General features: G+C 44.1%; 1 protein-coding gene across 1 annotated transcript in view; it reads right to left on the bottom strand.

The window, feature by feature from the left end:
- Positions 1-22,286, bottom strand: part of epha4l (eph receptor A4, like) — a 53,716-nt gene that overhangs the window by 11,837 nt on the left and 19,593 nt on the right. Inside the window, exons 4-11 of the mRNA XM_053423447.1 lie at positions 19,159-19,314; positions 12,754-13,089; positions 6,586-6,710; positions 6,311-6,470; positions 4,843-4,954; positions 2,428-2,486; positions 1,817-1,930; positions 993-1,178 (exon numbers count right to left, since the gene is read on the bottom strand). Coding sequence (XP_053279422.1) covers positions 993-1,178; positions 1,817-1,930; positions 2,428-2,486; positions 4,843-4,954; positions 6,311-6,470; positions 6,586-6,710; positions 12,754-13,089; positions 19,159-19,314 — 1,248 coding nt within the window. The remainder of the gene's footprint in view (positions 1-992; positions 1,179-1,816; positions 1,931-2,427; positions 2,487-4,842; positions 4,955-6,310; positions 6,471-6,585; positions 6,711-12,753; positions 13,090-19,158; positions 19,315-22,286) is intronic.

Raw genomic sequence — 22,286 nt, 5'->3', positions numbered from 1 at the left:
TTCCTCACAGTGAGAGGTGTGATAGGTGATAAGCAATTCTGTCTCTGCTGCTGTTCACTTTCAGCTCCAGCTGGGTTTAGTGTGTGCAGTGTGTGTGCCTGTGTGTGTATGTATGTTTACAGCGTCTACAAGAGAAGAGTCAGAGAGACAGTGGTATCTCCCACAGATAGGGCCGGGCTGTTGTGTCACGACACATTAAAGCACGTCGTCCATCTAACCTGAGCCGAAGCTGGCCATCAGCTATGGTGATACTCACGCACACACGTGAATACAATTACAGACACACAGACGCCAACATGTGCCTACAAGACTTTTCGCAGATGCACATGCACACACGTGTACATCTCTAGCCTAACAAAAAGCAACGGGGGAAGGTGTAAAAGGTGGGGAAACAGAGAGACAGGGAGGAGAGAGTTCCAAGGGTAGAGGGGGAGATTTGGCCGGTGTTTTGTGGCCATGCAGCAGCAGATAGAGGAGGGATAGAGTATCACTCCCTAACCCCAAACACATTTACGGCTGACACCATGATTAATGAGCCTGGTGCTGCACTACAGGGCCTGGTCCTGGACCCATTAGTCCCCCTCCCAACTGCCCAACTACCTCTTAATTCCACCTCCCCACCAATGCTGGACCCCTTCCATCTGGACAAAGCCCACCTGGGGATACCCGGGACATAGAGACATGTACACAAGTGCACAAATCCAAGAATACATGTGTGAATACAGGTATCCTGGGACAAGTGCAACAAGGTAACATCCATACAACTATGTTACAGTTTAAAAACTGCCTTTTCAAACTCTGGGCATGCACATGGCAGTCTTTACAAGAATTGTCACATATTGCTTTTGTGTGTGTGTGTGTGTGTGTGTAAATGGGTGAGCTGAGTATTATTACAATTTGCTACCAAGTCCCCAAGATATATTTTCAGATATTAAATTATGCACCAAACCATGTCCTTTTCTATGGAAAAAGGAAAGTCGTGCTTGACTTACATTTGGTGACCACACCCTCCAGGTGGATGATGTTCGGGTGGTCGAACTGGCCCATGATGCTGGCCTCAGACAGGAAGTCCCTCCTCTGCTTGTCGGTGTAGCCGGCCTTCAGCGTCTTGATGGCCACGCAGATCTCTCTCTTGCCTGGCATCTTCAGGCGGCCGCTGCAGACCTCCCCGAACTCCCCTGAAAACACAACACCCAAGCTCTCTGTTAGTACAGTGCACGGGCTATAAATCACATCAGGAGGGGAGTAGGTGAGGGTTTGTGTGCGGGTGCGTGTGTGTGTGTGCATGTGTGCACCGGTTAGAAAGGGTCCACTTTAAACATTGATCAGGGTCTCTAATCCCTCTCTCCCCCTCCCCTCCTCACCTACTGATGCAGAGAGAGGGGAAATTGATATTGATTCCTTCTCTTTATTATTTTGTCATTGGGTGACTTTTCTCTGGCCACAGACAACATATTTAGCCCCCCCCCCCCCCCCCCCCCCCCCCCCCCCCCCGCCAATTTTTTTTTTTTATCGCTGACCTGTCTAGAGACCAAATGTTGCTGTCTAGGGAAATGTTGTTTTTTTGTTTTCAGAGGGTAACACTTGAGAGCACACACAGCCACACACAAATGTATCACTGTCACAGAAGTGCTTTTAGCGGAAGATTTGCATGAAACCAATAACAAATAATATTTTATTTCCTTAGGGTGGATGCTTTTACCCAAAGTATAATACTCTGGGCCTTACTGCAGAACACACACATTCATAATGATTGATGAAAAGTGGTGGAATCAACGGAAGTCGCTGGTTTCAAAAACAAACTGTAGCTCCTCACCGATGCCGATGACTTTCTCGATCTTGATGCAGGAGGCATCAATCTCCTTGGCAAACTCACGGACGGCTTGGTTCGGGTCCTCGTAGGTAAAGGGATCCACGTATATCCTCACTCCTGAGGGAAGAAGTTTGCAAGAAAGGAAGGAAGGAAAGAAGTTTTTTTATTTTAAAGGGAGAGAAGGGGGTGAAAAATGAAGGTTAATTCATTCCGGCAACTAAACCCCATCTGTTCTTTATTTCCATCATGCTACAGGCTACACTGCCTTCCTCTGTGGAGCCTCCCCCTCTTCCCTCCCCTCCTCCTTTCTTCTCTCCAAACTTCCCTTCACACTGACTCCGCTGCTTTTCATGTCACTGTGGCTGACTTCAATAAAGATGGGGCTCATTAACTTGAATTTTTTGTGGGATGCAAATAACAACACTGATGACTTGATAATGAGGTGTTTGGAGCATGTTGGGATGCCAGTACATTCACTTTAAAATAGTTTGTTTTCCCCCCCTGTTTTATGGGCTTCATTTGTGGTTTAAAGTGCACGCACATAAACAGACCTGACAGCGCTAATGTTTGTCAATTATACGGAGTGTGTTGTCAGTGTGTTAACGTGGAGTTACCTTGATGTAAGTGCTTTTCTTCATCCGAGTCCTGCTTGGCTTTGCTGTACTTACTCCTTCTGGGGGCAAAAAAAACAGGTCGGTCAGTCGAGGCGAACGAGTCAGAACAAAAACTACAGCAACTGCATCTTCATAAGAAAAAACAAAAAATGTTTTAATAATAACAATGATGGAACACAAGTGTCATTACAGTTATCTCTGATTAAAACTAATACCAAATCTCTTAAACCCACTTACACATCAAACAAATCCAGTGAAGAGCCAACACAATCAGTGATTACTGATGAAGCACTGATAATCTTGTTTGATATAATTATCAGGCCCAGAAAGCTCATTACAAAGACAGAAAGTGAAACTGTAATGAGATTTTTCAAAAAAAAAAAAGTATTTATATTTGCTCAGTGTGTTCAGCTGTGTAGGTAAAATATTTGAAGAAATCGTTTTGGGAGGAAACACTGTGTTGAAAGGTTTTACAAGAGAGGATAGTTTATAAAGACAGGAGACAGGCCTGGGACCTGATAGCCTGGTTCTGTCCAAAGGTAAAATAATCAAATCTAAAATGTACTATTTAAATGTTTATTTTGCTCCTGCTTGTGTGAAAAGCATTTTAAGTGTATTCCCAGGAAGTCAAGTTACTCATTTATGTTAAATGTATACTCGCTGTATAATGACCTAGCACCAAGTTCTCCTAATACCTAAACTTGTTAAAAGCCTTAAATGTGTAAAAATTCACTAGTTCCATTTTTTTAAGTATGCATTTATAGTATTTAATTTGTGACATGACTTTGCTAATTCAGGATTTAAATAGAAAATATATGGGTTTCTACACAGCTGTGTTTAGATTAAGTTGTAAAAGTAACATCAACTTGACTAGTTTAACATTACAATGCTACTTATATGTAATGCATTAGTGGTAATAAACCATTAACAAACACTGTATACCAGTATGACAGTATTCATGGGTATGAGGAAATGACATTCTGAATAATGAGTAATTACTTAATACTTAAGTTACTTTGCTGCTCATACTTTTGTACTTCTACGTAAGTAAATACATAAAATAAAACATTGTATTTATTTTTGTATTTGTCTTGACTATTTCTACCTTAAATCAAATATGAAATCACTCAGCACTGTTGGTTTCTGAAGGGCATAGAAAAAACAGCAAAACCTCGGAGTCAAGAAGCTGGCGGGTATAAAAGCTATAAATAAATCCGAGAGAAGATGCACTCAAATCCCTCTGAATCCCTCAGGCAGCCGGACACCTGTGCTTATATTGATGTGTCGGGTCAGTGGTGGAAATGACCAGATGTGCGAGACATTGTCCTCCTCTATGCTTGTGTAATGATGGTAAACGAGGACGTGATTACAGTCCCTCCCCACAATCACAGGATGGCTGCAGCCGCACAATGACAGTGGCCGTCACATGCATATAAAAAAGGCAGAGGCAGCCACCTGCTTGGCTGGGGGAGAGAGGCAATCACATGGATACGAGCGGACACACACACACAGGCACACACACTCACAAGCAGCAGCCCCATTCACTTCCCATCATGCTCAGCAGCAATACACACATGCAAACAGTGATTTGGTTTCCATATGAAGAGGCACACTCGCACGCATAAAGGGATCAACGGATGCTCATAAAAGGAGCACGCACACACAGACACACTCAGGAATCAACACACAAGCCGTTAACACTCCCCTCCCCCCCCCCCCCCCCAGTGCCACCACACACATGAAACAACACTTTTAAGGATGCGTGCACACATACACCCTAAGCACACACGCGCAAAAAGGGGGAGTGTGGGTAACACCCAGAGGTGAGTCAGCCCCATCTGCATGTAATCCCATTTCTGTGACGGTGCTTTGTCCCGCTCGCTGGTTAACACCCTGAGATTGGGTCACTTGCAAATCCACCTGATGCCTCTCCGTATTCTATCTCCCACTTTTCATTGCCTGCTTATCTCATTGTCCACCCTCCCCATCCCCCTTTCTCTTTTCCCTCGCTCATTCTCTTCACAGCAGCGGGCAAGGGCGCAGCGGGAGAAAATAACTAGCGGCCCAGATTACAGCCACTAGCTGAGAGATGGAGGCAGAAGGATGGTGTGATGTGAGGAGCGGGGATTGATGCAGAGGACAAGGAGCGAGAGGTCACTGATTGCATCTCATCAGCTGTCAGAGCTGTCAATCACGTCTCCGGTGTGGCGAGTCATCACTCGTCCGACGTGAGCGAGTTGGACTGGCTGTCTGACTGAGTGTGTGTTGGTGTGTGACTGTGTTTTTGAGTGACGTCCATCTCCTGACAGCTACTCTTCCCGTCGCTAAGCAAGACATCCTTCACCTACAGCGGGCGAAAGTGGGAGCGACAGAAAGCAGAAGGGACGGAGGGAGAGAGGGAGGGATGACGCTCACCTTCGGCTGATGACGAAAGCACTGATGAGGATGATGAGGAGGACCACGCTGCCCACCACTGACACCAGCAACACTGTGGAGTTGGCTCCATCGCCAATAATGGGTGCTGGGACTGAGGAAAGGGATGGTGGGGAAATAACAGAGAGGAGGAGAGAGTGGGAAAGAGAGAACAGTTATGACAAAGTGAAAATCATTGTGCTTCATCGTGCCGCAAACAATGTTTGTCCTCTTTTTCTATTCCTCCGTTTTACAATTCCCCCATTGTAAATTCTATAGTGTTGCCGGGCTGCTTGAGAAACAATGACGGCCCTTCAGGATGTGAGCTTGACCGTGTCATTATCATGCACCATTGTCTGTTTTTACATTACAATGGGGACACCTGAGTTTACAATGCATCTGTGTGGCCCTCTACAACAATATCTGTCAGTAAAGTCAACACTATGTGGAATAACATTTAATTAGGTAAATCAGAGATGTCAATAAAAAGTAAGCAGTTAATCCTATTTTTCCATAACTGATTATTCTGGAGGAAGAGCCAGGGGCGTATTGGCCCCAAGCTGAAATCTGATCACTTTTGAAGTGCCGTCGTCCTGTCAGTAGTTTTTTTACTTGTCACTGACCAATACTAATTTTAAAATGTGTTGTTAACTTTTAATTTATATAATTAAAGACACAATATGCTTGAACAATGGATGATTTTCAAAATGTATGTGAGCAAACAATAACAAGGAATGACTTCAATGTACTGTATCAGAATATGCACATGGATGTTTGGCATAAATTTGGCTCCACTGTGTAAATTGTGGCCCCTGATTTAGAAAAATCTTATGTGCCACTGTAAGACTCACATAAATCCAGAAAACTAGATGTTAAAATTTGTTATTTCACTCAAATACGTTCAGTATCAGCTTATCCCAAGGTTGTGTTTTCTATAGCTGCTCAATTCAATCGTACAGAAACCTTTGGAAATTCAAATTTAAAAGAAAGTTCTGTGAGTTTTGGCAATTATAAAATTGTGATCAGAGTCCACACACGTAGACGCTGTTAATATTGTTATCTTAGGCATTTTATTGAGTTTCAGAGTCTGGTGGAAACATTTAAATATTTTGGCTTTGAAACACATCGAAGGCCACTGATGGGAAGCAAAAAGTAGTCTTCAACAACTTCCAACTAAAATGTCAGAAGAGCTATCAATCTTAAAAAAAACATAAATTAGCGCATCCGCTGAGACTCATTGGGAGTTGTAAAAAGGAAGCTATAAGTTGCCAGGTTGTCAGGTGCCGGAGCACAATATCATTTATCTTTTACAGATGACAGCGGCGTTGATTAAGGAGTCTCCACTGAAAGAGACAGACTCGCAAAAGATGCTATCATTGCGTGAGAGAGCTGGCTCTCAGCCGCTCTCTGGCTCCGCACTGTGCTGATGTCATTGAGTGAAGTAGAGCAGAGACGACGTGGCTGAACTCACCGGAGTTGGTCATGAACTCAAAGGGCCCGCTGAAATCCCCGTAGCCTGCTGCGGTGCGAGCTCGCACATGGAACACGTAGGAGGTGAGGGGGGTGAGGCCCTGGATGTCAGCCATCCTGGATGTTGTTTTTATGATTCGGTAGCTTCTCTCATTCTGGTCCTGAGGAAGACAGATGATGGTGAGGCACTAAAACAATCAAGGGTTTATTTTTTTTTGCAGTGTGTTGTAATGCATTTCAGCAGCAGAGACTACCACTCCCCTGGGAGCCCCTCACCTTCTCATAGTACTTGACTTCATACTCCAAGATGACCCCGTTGGCTCTGTCGGGTGGATGCCAGGACAGTGAGATGGTGTGTCTTGTGATATCCTTGCCCTGGATGGATGTCACTGGAGATGGAGCTGGTGAGATGATCAAAGAAAGAAGAGAAAAAGAAGAGAAAACCGTTTTAGTCTGCTGCTAACTCCACGTCCTCCATGTTTCTTTCAACCTTTGGAGACACTGAGTCTGTTTTTTGTTGCTCTCCTGTATCCCCCACTCTTTGCTCCTGCTGAGAAACTCAGACAGTGGTGCAGGCCACAAGGCAATCACTTCCATTCGTATTTACACTTGGCTTCCATTCAAAAGCTGAGGCCTCCCAGCGCTGTGTAAGGCCACACAGCTGAAGTATGTAAAGCAATACTGATGTTCTTAAGTACTAATGTTTCTCAACTGATGGTTGGTGTCCATATAACGGATCCAATTGCCTCTTGGCTGATGCTAGCATCTCGACAAGCTTGCAAAATAATGTCCAAGTTCATTTTCTGCAGATTCTCAGGTCACCCTGAGAAACCTCACATCGCTACAGTCCACCTCAAAACGCTCGGGATGAGCTCACTGCCTTTGCTTTTTTTCCGTTTCAACAGCGCAAATCAATTGGTTTTCATTAAAGCTCCAGTGGGCGATCTTATCTCAAGCCCTTTCTGCAGCAGCTGATAATGAGGCCATATTTCAAGCAGCGGGGCTATCTGCATTCAGACGCTCTTAACACGTGAAGGTTAAACCACAGATAATGGCTTACACTCGTCCCCTCCCTCCAGTGTGTCACCGCTGCACAAATCAAGCCTCTATCTTCAGGGATTGTGACAACACCAAAATTGGATCATGCACACTCAATGCTACAAAGAGAAATCCATGGACGTAGGGGAGATAGTGTTGTAAACAGAGAAACACTCATGTACAGATTGAGTTTTGGACTGTCAGGGAGATAAATGGGGACAGGTGGAATTATACACCATCAACAAAAGGGAACATAATTGAACACACAACCCAGGTTCAAGAGGACAGGACACAAACACACTTTGCACATCTCCAGCATTTTAGTGATTCTACCATCCGTGATATCCCAGTGGAGGTTTAGATGACACAGTCACTTTCCTACAAGTCCACAACTCAAATAACAAACACACAAAGCACCACACTCATACAAACACATGAAAAAATTACATTGATGCCCATGTAGCATTTCATTGTGGCATCTGCTCTTACAAGTTCACAAGGAGTGAATCTTTGACCTCTGACACTCACTGATATTGTAACCTCACTCGCTTCAGACCATCTGCCTTTTAAAAAATTACAGTGGGATGATTAATGAGGGGTTCGCGGTCCACCGATTATGATTGGATTATCTATGACATTATATACATTCTCATCACTTTGACCAGGGGCTCCAGGGAGCCTAGCCTTCAAGCTAGCTCTAACAAAACCCTGCTTTTAGCTGCGGATTGAGTTCAAACGGGTCTGGAATTCAAGCACCAGCCATGGATAGAGTTTCAGGGGGGGGTGAAGAGAGAAGGAGGGGCGGAGGGGTTGTGACTGGGATGGAGACAGAGGGATGGGAGTGCAGACTCTTGGTAAATAGATTAACCCGAGGTTGTGTCATCCTGTTGGCCTAATGTGTTGCGTCTCTCCGTTAAACAATTAGATGGCGGCCATTTGTATCACTCCGATCAATCTTACCCCAGCAGCGAGAGCCAATTTGAAGGCCCTCCTGGGGCCGACCGAGAGCGCTCCGGCTCAGAAAGAAAACCCCTGAGGGGGTCACCGGCCTTCGTTCCCCCAAGGTAATCCACACATCCATCTTTCCTCCCAAAGATGACAGATATGGCGTTTTAATCGCATTCTCCTCCTCTTGTTGCGTTTTTATTTTCCCCTCGTCTAATGTGAGGATAAAGATGAGTGATTTTCTGAGTGGGTCTGTCTGTGGTTCACTATGTGAGATGGCAGCCCAGACACAAAACAAGCAATCCGTCAAGGACAGGTTTTATGGCTTGTCACAGACAAATTGGTCTGTGCCTAAAAACCTAACTGACACACACGCAAATTTAAAATATTGTCATACTGTGGACAAAACTGATACAAGAATAAATGTTTATTCCAAAGAGAGAAAAGTTTCACCTAAGGGTTTGATTTTGACAGACCATGGTCTGTAGATGAATTAAAAAATGTTGAGCATATCTGTAATTTCTTTCCTTCTCCTGAACGTGTGGGCTTAAAATACTGGTGGAATAAGGAGTGTTAAGCGCAATGAATATTCAGATCTCATTTCAGAATTTTACACTCCAAAAAAATCTCTTCACAGCCACTTGCACAAACACACATGCAATACACGCCGACACAAACACCCAGCAACACAGGGACCTCATTACACATACAGAAAGATAGAAATTCACCCAGTGCCATTATCTCACAAAGACAGTAAACACTGCAGTCTCACTACCTATGCATACATTACAATGAGTAAATCCTGGCAGAGGGACATCAGGTTCAGGGTTTGGTTTGATTTGATTTGGAAAATCACCCTCCCAAGAGAATAGTGGAGGCTGTGAGGCAATTTTGGGGGTGTTTATTTATTTCAGCAGGAAACACGTTGAGTGAGCAAGTTTGTCTTTGTGAACCTGTGTGCACAAATTATTTGTGCTGCGAGGAGCGGCTGTGGTCGGCGAGAGCAGTTGTGCAGAATATGCAGTCGATTACAATCTGACATTAAAGAGACAGGGGCCGTAGTGCTCATGTGGTTGCCAGATTGGAACCTGGTTGCCAGATTGGAGTAACTCAATTTTGATGCCGCCAAGGAAAAATAGCAAAAGAGGGAGCCGTTTTTCATGTGTCGAGAAAATGGCTCCTGCGTACAAGATGCTCCCCCCCCCCCTTCACCAACAAAGCCTGCTTCCATCTCCCCGAACACATTTCCACATGCATGACTGTCCAGCTCGCCAGAGACATGGAAACTCACACACATGTGTGCTGACAGACCAGCCCACACACACACTCTCTCATGCACTAATTCACGTTTAGTCACCTAAGCCTGCCAAGTATTTTGTATGGAGACATAAACACCTTTCACTCTGCCTCTCTCTTTCCCTCTTTCCTACACAAACACACACGCACACACACACACACACACACACACACACACACACACACACACACACACACACACACACACACATACACAGACATAAGGAACTTGATCCCATAAAAGGGGAAAAACATCCATTTACAACCAGGGGTCAGTTCAAAGCTTGGCCATCCCGCCTCTCTCCCCTCCCTACATGCAGTGCGGGTGAAGGGGTTACACCCCAGCTGATTTACGACAGTTCATGGCGAGAGGTGGAGTCTAACCTCTTTGTACACACACGCACAAAATACATGCCTATATCACACGTGCACACACATGCAAGCAACAAAACTCCAGTTTAGATTTTTTTGTCACCTGGCATTTATTTGCTTCACCTAAATCCTTTCTCCTCTCACGCAAAGCTCCACAAACGATACTCCCTTCCAGCCTGCCAACTTCACTTCTTCCTCTGTAGCTGAAATTTGAACTTTTATGGAAAGGCAGTGGCGGGGGCGTCTTTCCCCAGCATTTAAAAATCCTAATAAATCTATCATAATAAATGTGTAATCCACAGTGTCTGGATGAGGGGAGGCGATACAGAGAGAGGGACAGCCGCAGATGACTGGCTGGATTACCAGCGGGTGCAACCAGATCCTCCAAAGCCCCTACCGAGCATTAGCAGTAAGAAATCCAATCAGTCTGGAGTTATTCTCTTTAACACACACATTCACCGACACACATTCACAAATAAGAAGACACATACACACACATTCAAGCTCATAGTTTAAGGGGTAACATGTATCCATCCGTGAGTGCACAAACACATTTGTGCGACACACATTATCTCACTTGCAGCTAAGGATGTAATAAGTTCTGCAGATGTGCATACACTCTAACGCACTCTCTATTCCTCCATCTGCAAGCTTCACGTGACCAATCCTGGGGACGTGTTGTGAAACATGCAACAGTGACGAGCCAAAAGGCAACATCATCTATATCTTACAACCTGAAGTCAGCAGATCAGCCTCGAGCAACCTCCAGGGCACATCAGTGTGTGTGTGTGTGTGTGTGTGTTACTATGTTTTCATGGATCCATGTGTGAGAGTATGAACCTTGGAGTTTTTGCCCAACTGCATCAGTGTGACCCTTTTCCCAAACTGTTGAAGGCAGGAATGTGTACTTTATTCTTTTTATATCATATGTTTAAATGACATTACTTAACATATGCCGGCTTGTTTTGGTTTAATTAAACAAGCAATGACAGCGCAACACGGAGTCGTCTTCACGGCAAAATAGCAGCATCTCTGTATAAAAGGAGATACTGACATGCTATTCCGAGCCGTCTGCCTGGACTCAAGGGTCTGCTCCATTACAGCTCTCGCACATGTCTGTCTGGCACCACTCGCCGCTCTCCCACAGGCAGCCCATCCATTCATCTCTATCTTGCTGACCCCAGCTGATAAATCAAGCCAGTGGGTCCTTACATGGCCAGTCCAAGCCCTATTCAAGATATTCGCTCTTCCCAGGGATGGAAATTAGTGATAAAAAAAAGCGACACAAAGGAGCACTTAGCTTACCACCCAAGAGCGGAGCAATAAAGAAGACCAAGGTAATGATCGGCTATGAGCTGAGGAGAGAAGGGAGGGATGAAGAGAAAGGGCCAGGGTCATAAAATCCATTTGCACAACAACCAGTTACAAAATGGCTAAATGACAAAACAACAGGAGGCTTTGAACGCAACCCTGGGCCCGATGGCTCCTCTCCAGCTCCGGAGGAGAGGCTGTATTCATGGGCGTATTCTACTAGAATAATTACACACACGTACACACAAACGCACACGATCCAGCAGCATTTGTAATGAAGCCTCCACAGATCAATACAACTCATCTAATTCATTAGCTCGGGAGCTAAATATAGTGCGTTGCCCCTATCTTCAGTCTAAGCTTCTCATGCCTAATTATGCAAAACTCAAGTGAAATATTGCAGAAAATCATTTCCCACTGCAGAGAATTTATCATCCTCTTCAGTAATCACCCAGCCTTCGCCCAAAACTATTCACAGCTTTAATAAACATGTTTTGACACGGAGATTGCCCCCCCCAAAAAGTACTTCAAGCGCTCAGTGTAACGAACCTGTGCTCTGCATCCAACATCAGCCTGCACACCCAACTACAAAGCTTCTCCAGCCTCCACTCTGTCTCTCACATGCATGGGTGAGTCAAGAAACTAACTTGGATTGGAAGCAAACCACGGGAGACGTCCTAAATTTAGCCGACTAAGTGATAGAATCTGAGGATGTGTCCGGATATATGAAAATTATTTATGAGGTCCGGGCGAAGAAGGCCATGAAGCAGAGGCGAGTTCATTCTTTTTCTTAGTCAGGAGACTGCAGAATGCATTAACACACAGAAAACACACAGAAACATCTATTTTCTGTGACCATGGTATAAAGGGGCTGCTGTAATCAGTATCTCCTATTTCCTTAAAACATCCTCTGCTTTAGTTAGAGAACTGTTCTGGAATGATGATAAACCAAATCCATATATCTTGTATGAAAACATATCATTTGCAATCATCTCTTTGGGATCCAAATGACATAATTGATAGGGAAGATAAATATGTTGCTGTATATTAATGTATATTAATATGTATTAATATATCAGGCCAAGCAGCACTGCCAAAGTCAGATCACCATAATACTTATTTATTATTGGGAATCAATCAGTGGGAAGCCTTTAAGCGCCACTTTGACAGAGATTCCGATTAATTATCTCGACTCTGGCGGCCCAACAATATTCAAATTTTTCATATTCATTTTTTTTCCCCTTCTCACTGTGGCGTGCACCCATGTTACCGCATGGATTTAATTATTTCTTTTGGAAAACTGTATATTTCTAAATACGAATATTAACTGACACTAAACTAGGGAAAACATCAATTATTTGTCAGGTTGTCTCATGATCTGTTTGGGAAAAACACTTAAATACTTGAACACCTCTCCTTCTTCCTGTTTACAACAGTTTATTTTCCTGTATCAACTCATATATTCTTGTCTTGTTGACTTACCAGCCTGGTTGGTGGTGACGGTCACCGACACAGCCTGCTCTGGCCCTGGGCTCTGAGGCGAGACTCCGTTCACCGCCCACACCTCGAAGGTGTAGTTGGTGTGGGCCTGCAGCTCGTTGATGGACACCCTGGATCCCTTCAGGCTCAGCTGCTGGGGGCTGAAGTGGATGCCATTACCGCAGGGCTGACAGCGCCGGCCATCGGGCCCGCAGCGCTTGCACACCACATTGTATGTCAAGTCCTGGCGCCCTCCTGTGCTCCGGGGCGGGCTCCACTCCAGGTTTACAGAGGTCTCGTTCACATTGGAGATGAGGTGGACAGGCGCAGACGGAGGACCTAGAGGAAACACTTGATTTATTACCAGGAGTAGTAAACGGCAAGATGATACGCAGGTACAGAGTAACATTATTATTTATCGAGGTTATTATAAAAACTGGAGAGTGCAACTTTTATTCCGTGATAACTGTTGCTGGCCAGACTATTAATAATAAACTTCTGCAGAAGTCTCTTTCCATACATATATATAACAAATATAATTGACTGGGTTGTCCCTTGGTTGAGACCAGAGACTTCTCAAATTGCCTTTTAATGTCCTGTCCGTTACAGGGAGGGAGGGTCCGATTTCTCTTCAGTTAATCCAGCACGTTAACTGAAATCCAATAGGCCAGCAGCTTTCTTTCCCATTCATATGTGGAATCAGCTGGAGGTGGCAGAGAGCCTGAGCCTGCTGCTAACAGCGGGGCCTTTATGGCACCCACTCAATAACTTTAGACAAAGTTTGCTTTGGACCCTGTTATTAGGATTCTGCTTTGATGTAAAACCTACGCTGCAGATCTATGTGGGAGCCGCTCAGCAGATATGTGACGCGAACTCCCCTGCTCATCAATCCCACTTTACATGTCAGCTTTATTGTTTTTTTGCAATGCTTTCAAACATAAGCAGCGATAATTGACTTAACTCTCCCTCCCCTCCTCTCTCTCTCTCTCTCTCTCTCTCTCTCTTCTCTTCCTGTCTCTCTCTCTCTCTCTCTCTCTCTCTCTCTCTCTCTCTCTCTCTCTCTCTCTCTCTCTCTCTCTCTCTTCTCTTCCTGTCTCTCTCTCTCACACTCTCTCTCTCACTGACTAATGAAGCGCATGCGAGCGGGCTGGGGGGGATCGATGCAGGGTGAAATATGAAAGCTAGTCAGTCCACACACGATTCATTTCACAACGGAAATTAATTATCAGTGTTATTTTTGGAGGAGCAGAGAGGCAATGAGTGATTTCACAGAGACACAGGGAGCAGCGGAGGGGACAGGGTGTAGCACTTTTTATGCACGAGCATGGCCGCATTAATGGAGATGTGGAAGTATAGCTATAGCTGAGTCGCATGCATCTTTATGAGACTGGAATGGACGGATGGATAATGGCAGGTCAGGAGCGTTGTCTCTAACTGAAAATGACCTCAAAGCTCACTAACAGCACAACAACACAGGCCCGCTAATGAAAGGATGCAGAGCACACTGTGTTAAAACAGTGTTAATATTTGCATCACTCAGATTGCCCTTCCAACTGCAGCCTTCAATGAAAACCTATTAATAAATTCTCATTAAATCCCTCTTCCTGCTTTTCCCCCTCCTCGTCCACTTTTCCTCCCTCTCTCTTCCACCTCATTCTCTCCCTCCACATCTCAGATGGTGGGAACACGATACAGATGGGGTTTCTAAAATAAGGTGCCGACACTCACTCATCATTATAATAGTGTCTTTGTCAGTGCGCTAGGTTCAACCGGTCTCAACTACCTTTTAATACGTAACCGTCCGCAGTCTGAAATACTCTCAAAGCTATAATTTGGCTGGTCGCTGGATTTAGTGAGGTATAAACCAGTCCTCTTGTCGAACTCTTGTCTAAGAAAACAATGACACATTTTCCTAAAGATGTAGCCTCATTAAATGTCAGAGTGTGTGTCTGTGTCTGGGTGTGTAGGTGTGTAGGTGTGTAGGTGTGTAGGCCTATGATCACCTACAAGATCATTTTGTTCGATTGTTGCTATGACAAGAGTTGCAACAGTGCTATATAACTTTATGACTGTATGAAGTCTTTACCACATTCCACCATGTCAGTGTGTTTCCCTACATTACACACACACACACACACATAGAGAGGGGGAGAGAGAGAGAGAGAGAGAGAGAGAGAGAGAGAGAGAGAGAGAGAGAGAGAGAGAGAGAGAGAGGCCACACCTTTGTATGTACCTGTCGCTCTCCCGCAATGAACCAGTGGGAGCAAGGGAGCGTGAGAGAGCCGTCGGTTGTGACTGACAGCCCATAATTAATCCTGAGATAGAGAGAGAAGCAGGGGAAGGCGGGACCACAGCGCTCAGATAACCTTCATCCAACGTTAGCTCAAACGTGGCCTTGGACATTCAAAAACTCCGTATGGGTGGAGTCCAGGGGGAGACTGTGGAAGCTTCTCCAGAAGAAAGTTCCCCTTTTCCCCTCCGCTCCTTTTCCGTTCATTTATGTCCGTGCAATTTGCTCAGAGCCTCATTTCTTTCTTTCCTGTCACGCCTTCTTTAATTGGTCTTTCTCAATTTACTTCACTAACATTCTCCATTTCTCCCCCTCCCTCTCTTCCTCTCCAGTGTTTCTCCTCCTTTCATCCCTCTCTCTTTCTGTCTCCCGTCTCTTTCCATCAGTCATTTTGAGCTGAGTGTTGTGCAGGGCCGAGGTACTGAGCAGGCGAAATTGGCCTGAGCATCGACCCCGCCATTACCATCCGGCTGGGATTCATTCCGTTCCCCCCCTCGAGCCCTCCCCGCTCTGCGTTCATTCCTCGCTCCGTCCCCCCCGTCCCTCCCTCTTCCTCCAACAAACCGCCGCTAAGCAAACTGGGGAAAATCTGACAAACACATCAAGAGGCAAGAGAAACCCCAAAATGGAGAACACCCCCCTCCCTATAACCTGAGTGCAGCCGAGCAACCGACTCCCATGGGTGTCTGTCCCTGGTCCTCATTACCGTCCTGTTACTGTAAGTTATTCATGTGTACTGCGGATTTTGACCTAATAATTCTGTACGAAATAGTTTATTGCATTTACCAGATGTCTCGTACCTGTTGAATTTTTCTAGAGTTATTTAAAGTTGAATTTGATGTAAATATCTGGCTTTAGTACACGATTACTATATGATCAAAGGTTAATTCTTATACAGTTGTTTATGGGTCTTTGGAGGTGTAACAAGCTTGAAGAAAAATGAACTAACGCAAGGCTCTAAAAGGGTTTTACAAAGAGGTGTAAAGTAACAACAGCACAAGTAAGAGAAACTAGGCAGCAAAAACAATGGAGGCGAGCCAGGAAACATAAAAACAAGATGGAAACATAAAAATAAGCCATAAAAGGTTGTTACAGCGACGACAATCCACCAAAAATAAATATATTTTTAAAGTGATATAACTCCTCCACCCTGCCAGGATGTTAGGGCAGATTGATCAAAGGTGTGGGAGGGAATCAACTGGTTGTCTCTTGTTTCTAATTTAGTATGCGATTTAGCCTTTGGATCCAAACATAGCGCACATTAAACAACGATCAAAAGAGCAATCGCTGCTAACCAGCAAAAGGCAAAGATGCAAGACAGGTACCGCCAGATAGAAAAGGATGTGGAATAACAGACCTGCACACAAATTGTCGCACAATGACAGAATAACGCAACATCTAGGTTTAATCATCTCTTTGCCTCACTATACCCTGAGCTACGAGAGGAAAAGCGTTTTCAATTACCTGCACACACACGCACACACACATGTTCCCCAATTACCAAACACTGGCTCTTTCCCAGCCTCATATTGAGAAAGTCGAACAGGGAAATGACTGAAAGAGTTTTGTTTTTCTTTATCTGCTCTGTTCGTGACTCTGAGCGGGTTTTGAGAGAAAGATAGACAGACTGAAAACAAGATGTGAATGAGGACGGATGTATGAGTGACAGCTGTAATTACAGAGCTCTAACAGGGGGGTGAGAATTACTTCTTTTTTTTAAGCACAGGGAAGAAAAATAGCAAACGACAGGGTGAAAGTTCAGAGATCAAAAGATGACAAGCTGACGAGGCGAGGGTCGGCGAGAGTCTGGCTTATGTTCACTTCCTCGCGTCGGAGTCAGGAGCGCATGCATTGGAAAAGGCAAAGGAGGCTCCTATAAAAACCAGCCCAGTAATGAGCTTTGACAGCTGTTGCTTGCAGCAGCGATGCTCAGATGCCTCAGTGACTAACAGGACAATGGGGATGAACCCCAATCCCTTCCATTAAATTAGTGGTTGTAACTCAATACATTAGTGATGTGACAAAACAGTCAGGGGATGAGAGGGGGACTTAGTCGTTGGGCTCATGTTTTTATTTTTAATTATCGGAGGATTTATCTACTTAAATTAAAACTTACTACCAAGGTGAAACTTGGATTGTAGAATAAACATCACAAAAAACTTTTTTTCTTTCATTTCTCTAACAGGAAGTTAAACACTAAGTTAAAATTTAACGCTTCAAATTGTTGCAGTAGTTAAGGGCTTATGAAATATGTTTGTAAGTCAAATTCATTTTATTTTCCTTTCACATTTTCGGTTAGTAATTAAATGATGAGACTATTTAAGAAGACCATTAAGTCCTGCATTTCTGACTTGCTCTAGACCAAGAAATTATAGGGCTGCAAATAATATATATTTAAATTATTGAATAGTCTGACAATTATTTTCTTGATGAGTCATGTAATGTTTTCCTATAAAACATGCCCATCACAGTTTTCTTAAGCCAAAGTTATTTAATCAAGTGTCTTCACTAACAGTCCACAACTCAAAGTATCATAATATACAAATAAATAACCTATTATATTGAAAAAAAAATTCAATGCAGTTAATTCTTACATTGAGCATGTCATTAAACCTAAATAAAAGTAATATAAAATGGCACCAAGATAAAATGGGATGGTAAAAAAATTGTAATTATGATTGTAACTAAATTGCATAATTTGCCAACTTAAAAAGTGGATTTAGAGTTGACTAAATATTTTTGATTAATCAAGTAATTGTATTAACTGAGTATTTCATTAATCAACTGATCAGACATTTTTGGATTAAAAAAAAACTAATTTTAGTCACATGTCCAGTGACTAATAAGTAGATTCATGTAAAGACATTCTTGGGAATAAGGTCCTTGGTTTGGTGTCATTTGGAAAAACTAACAAGGTACTTAGTCCCTCAATGTCGCCAAAATTCAGTTATGGTTTTGCAGACTGCCAGAAAACTCAATTGTAACACTCACTCATACACTTCATCATGAAAATATTTCACTATAGAGCAGTGCTTATTATCCTGCGTTTGTACAGTACATACAACAGGGGAGTAATTAGTGGCTGTTCACTTGTGTTTCTGCTTGGACAGTGAAGTGTTAGGGGGGGGGGGGGGGGGGGGGGCTGCCAGCCGCTCGTCTCTTTCAGTAAAGTGTTTTGCTGTGTGATTAATCCACAGGAAGATCATTCAGGCCTAATGGGGAGCCAACTATGAGCTAAGCAACTTTACCAGATGTTTTAGTTGTTAAAAACGGAGTCACGACAGATACTCATACACAAACGTCTGTCATATGAATGTTCCCGTGAAATCTGGGACTGTTTGTCAGTTTTATTCTCTGTTTGCGAGTCTTTCTATTGGAACTAACTCCTTGTTCTGTAATTCCGAGAGGAACTGAGGAAATAAAATAAAAAAGGACGATGTGTAACTATGCAGCAAGATTGTGAACTCTGTTTGTTATCATTGTCATGGTGAGTCAGGACTTAAGGATAGGAAGAACCAGATTCACCAGAGCTTGACTCACACAGGCGGACAGAAGAAAGTCGAGACACACACACAGAGATAAAAAAAACTCTGAACATCTTCCTCCCGCTCGATTCACTCCTGTATTTGGTTCATGTTACTTTCTCCTTGGCACCTAAACTCTTTTCTCTCTAACATCTTATTCACTCCCCACATATGTCTCCTGCTTTCCATTTGCCCTTATTTTCCCACCTTTTTCTTCACCTCGCAGCGTCTCTGTATTTTGTCTCTATTTGTCTTCCTCCATTGTTCTCGCCCCCCTCTGTTGTTTTGCAGTCTCGACTGAATCTGGGATGCAGCGGTTTAATACCCTTATTAGTTCTCTGTCACCGTGACTCACTAAGTACCACCTGGAATTAAAGACACCTATTAAACCCGCAGCCGCCTGCTTTGTGTGCGTGTGAGACGATGATTCAGGTTGCATGAGAGAGAGATACATTCAGTGTGTGTGTGTGTGTGTGTGAGAGAGAGAGAGGGGGGGTTAACCCAGGATAGATTAAGCTGTTTACAAATCACAGTTAACCATTGCTAACACAGCTGTATGCCATGTATTCCAGTGCTGCATGTGGGTGTACTTACGGGTGCAGGGCATGGATGCCGGGTCGGTTTCTGAGCGAAAGTATGCCTTGTCGCAGACACAGGAGGTGGATCCCTCCCTGACCGAGTAACTGTGGAGCGGACACTTTGAACAGGATCCATCGGCGGCCAGAGCACGGTAGTAACCGATCTTACAGGCTGAAAGAGAGGAGGGAGGTGTGGTTAGATGAGACATCGCCTTATGCAACAGCCTACAATTAGCTGGGTATTGCTCTGATCACACAGACAATGGGGATGTTCAGCACATGTAACTTGTTCAAAGAGACAGCATTCTGCTTGTAGCTGCTTATTACAGCTGAGACAGATTAATAACAAGTAGAATAGTTATTTCGCAACTCTGTAATAAACAAAAACATCACATACACACAGAATCTGATTCTGTGTTGAACATTGTTCATGTTCATGGTTTATAACGTATATAGTTATAAAGTTCTCTCCATTGCCTGTTAACACAACTCAGAAAACATTTGTCAAGCCATTCTTAGACATGAACTCCAGATAATCCAAATCTCTGCAGTTCAGTGCACGTCTGAAAACAGCTTCCAAAGACTGCACTGTCAAAAAAACACCCTGCTGCCTTACATGGACATCATGCAAAACTCATGACAACAGGTCCTGAATGTAAAAATCGCAAAAACTTAAATTATTGTGTATTTTTCAAAGTAATAGATATGGTTAAATGTCTAAGTGATCATAATTCTAACTGGACATGAATTTGAAAGCTACCTACATCCATGAGAAAAATGACAAATGAGGTTGATATAGACGATAACAGCTGACGGTTTAGGTAATAAGGGGATGTTGCCATAGCATTACCCTTGACTTCAAATAAATATTACAAAATTGAGGAAAAGAAAAGAACTGTCGTTTTGCCCATTTTCCTCCAATTAGCAAAGAGAAAACAATATGTTGCCCTGAGGCATCTCCTCCCTTTGTCTTCATTTTCCATCTTCGACGCTTTCACCCCCGTCTCCTCTCTCAAAAACCTGTGTTCTATTATCAGAAATAACAGAACAAGAGTAAGGGCCGCTAGTTCCCCTGACAAAAACAGAAGATCAAATAACTACCGCTTGTCTTCCTCACTAGTTCGACCTGTGCTCTTATTGGCCACAGTGAAACCAGAGCCGTTGGCATTTCGGACCATTTAACAAACAAATGCCACCACACTTGGCGCACCAGGAGGTCCGTCACTCTCACAAGGCTGTTCCTACTCTGCCGGGCCTAACACACACTCTCACGCCTCAGTCTGAAATGGCAACCTAAGTGAAACTTTTCCTACTTTTGGTGACAGTGTTCGCCTTCCTTTGAATGAGAGTTTGATTGGAGGGCTCGTCTTTCAAGGAGTTTCTCTCTCATCTATCCATTTCTATAATTGCTGGAAAGGCCTTACGGGTTTATATTTCACCCCCTGAGCGCTGAACCAGAAGAGGAGGACAAAAGAACAATTCTCCAAGAGGTGCGGCACACACATTCACAACACCGATTGGTCCAAATAACCTGTCAATCAGGGAAGATGCCGTATGCTTGGCAGTGGGCGGCAAATGCCATCGAGGCTGGAGGTTTGGTGGTTTAGGTTTTGGTAGCGTGGGCGGTGAGTGTGTGTGTGTGTGTGTCTGTCTGTCTTGTTATTATGTAAAAAGACCCATTGGAGACAGATGGGTAGATTCATACGTAGTATAAATCAGATAATTACACACTTAACGTCTGCAGGGGTAAAGCGATCCCAACTGACTGGCACACTCATACACACACATAGCAGTTGGCTGTCCTCACGAGCACATGCACAATCCTGATCTCAAAGTGCGTATTGAAATGCTGGATTTCAATGCCACAGTCATAAATACATCGGGGATCCAATATACAAAAGAACCGTCACATAAACAAACTCCCACATATGTTCACCACACTAGAAATCAAATCAGTGCTTGTCCACATACACCGCAGCGAGGAGGAAGTCCGTCTTCCAACAAAAACACACATTCCACCAACCATGCGACATGCTCACACATACAAACAGCGGAGGAAATCCACAAGTCCTCTAAAATACTGGGAAATCCCTCTCACGAAGGCGTTATAAAGTCGGGCTCTTTGCCCCGCAGCCGCTGCTCTGGAGCAGCTGGATTATCGTAGCCCGGCGTTAACTAGGCCGGGCTAGCTGCTACCTGCTGAGCCATTCTTTGCCTGTTCCCACTCAGTCAATCAGGGCTAAATCCCTGCCGCTTCACTTGCTAATGCTAAGCTAAGGGCCTCTTTGATTGTAGCCTGCAGGGTTGCGTGAAGCCTCCGTTTTCCTTTTCTTCAGAGTTGCAAAAGAAAAGAGGAGAGATTAGTCGGGAGGTGCTTTGTGTTATCTCTCTATCTTTAAAACAATCTTTCACTGCCCAATCTCATCACTGGAGACGGTAGGACACTAGGATTTGTGGGTATTGTTTAAGAGGCTGTGACCATTCAAGTGACAAAACACAAAGTTGCTGTGAGGGTTTGTACATGTGCGCTGACCAGGAAAGTGTCCAGAGTTGAGAGTGGGGTCAAACAGCTGTTTGAGATGATGCCCCCTTGATAAAAGCTGGAGGGAGAGTTAATTGAGTCCCATGCTTCACAGCCTTTGGGCCTGAGCCTCTTTAAAGAGACGCAGTCTAAGCGCAGGCTACCTCAAACTGTGCACGGTTGATGAGTTTTTTGCTTGTCAATTATTAAGCTGTACCAGGCTGACCTCCGAATCCCAACCAGCTGCCCCATATTTTTAGTACAACTTCACATCCCTGTTTGTCACAGACAGGCTTTGGCATCTTGATCTGTGTTTTTTTTTAACTTGCCTTTCAAAAATTGTATTTGTAAATGTGATGTCAACATATGAGGGCTTGTTTATTGCAGCGACTGCCCTGGAGAAAGGAACAGTTGAGGGAAAAGTGAGGTCGATATACAAGTAAAGCTGTAGAATTTGCTTCCTATTAGCAGAATGAGTGTGTGTGTGTGTGTGTGTGTGTGTGTGTGTGAGAGAGAAGAGACCGCAGTAGTGGGTGGTCCAAGAGACCGTGGTTTCACTGAGGAATCTCCCTTAAGACGTTCTGGATTTATCACTGTCCGAGTCAGCCGTGGCAAACCCACAT

This window comes from Pleuronectes platessa, chromosome 5 (assembly GCF_947347685.1).
Source record: "Pleuronectes platessa chromosome 5, fPlePla1.1, whole genome shotgun sequence".
NCBI classification, from domain to species: Eukaryota; Metazoa; Chordata; class Actinopteri; order Pleuronectiformes; family Pleuronectidae; genus Pleuronectes; species Pleuronectes platessa.
The sequence above is the reverse complement of the archived record's forward strand: the minus strand, read 5'-3'. Positions and strand labels throughout refer to the sequence as shown.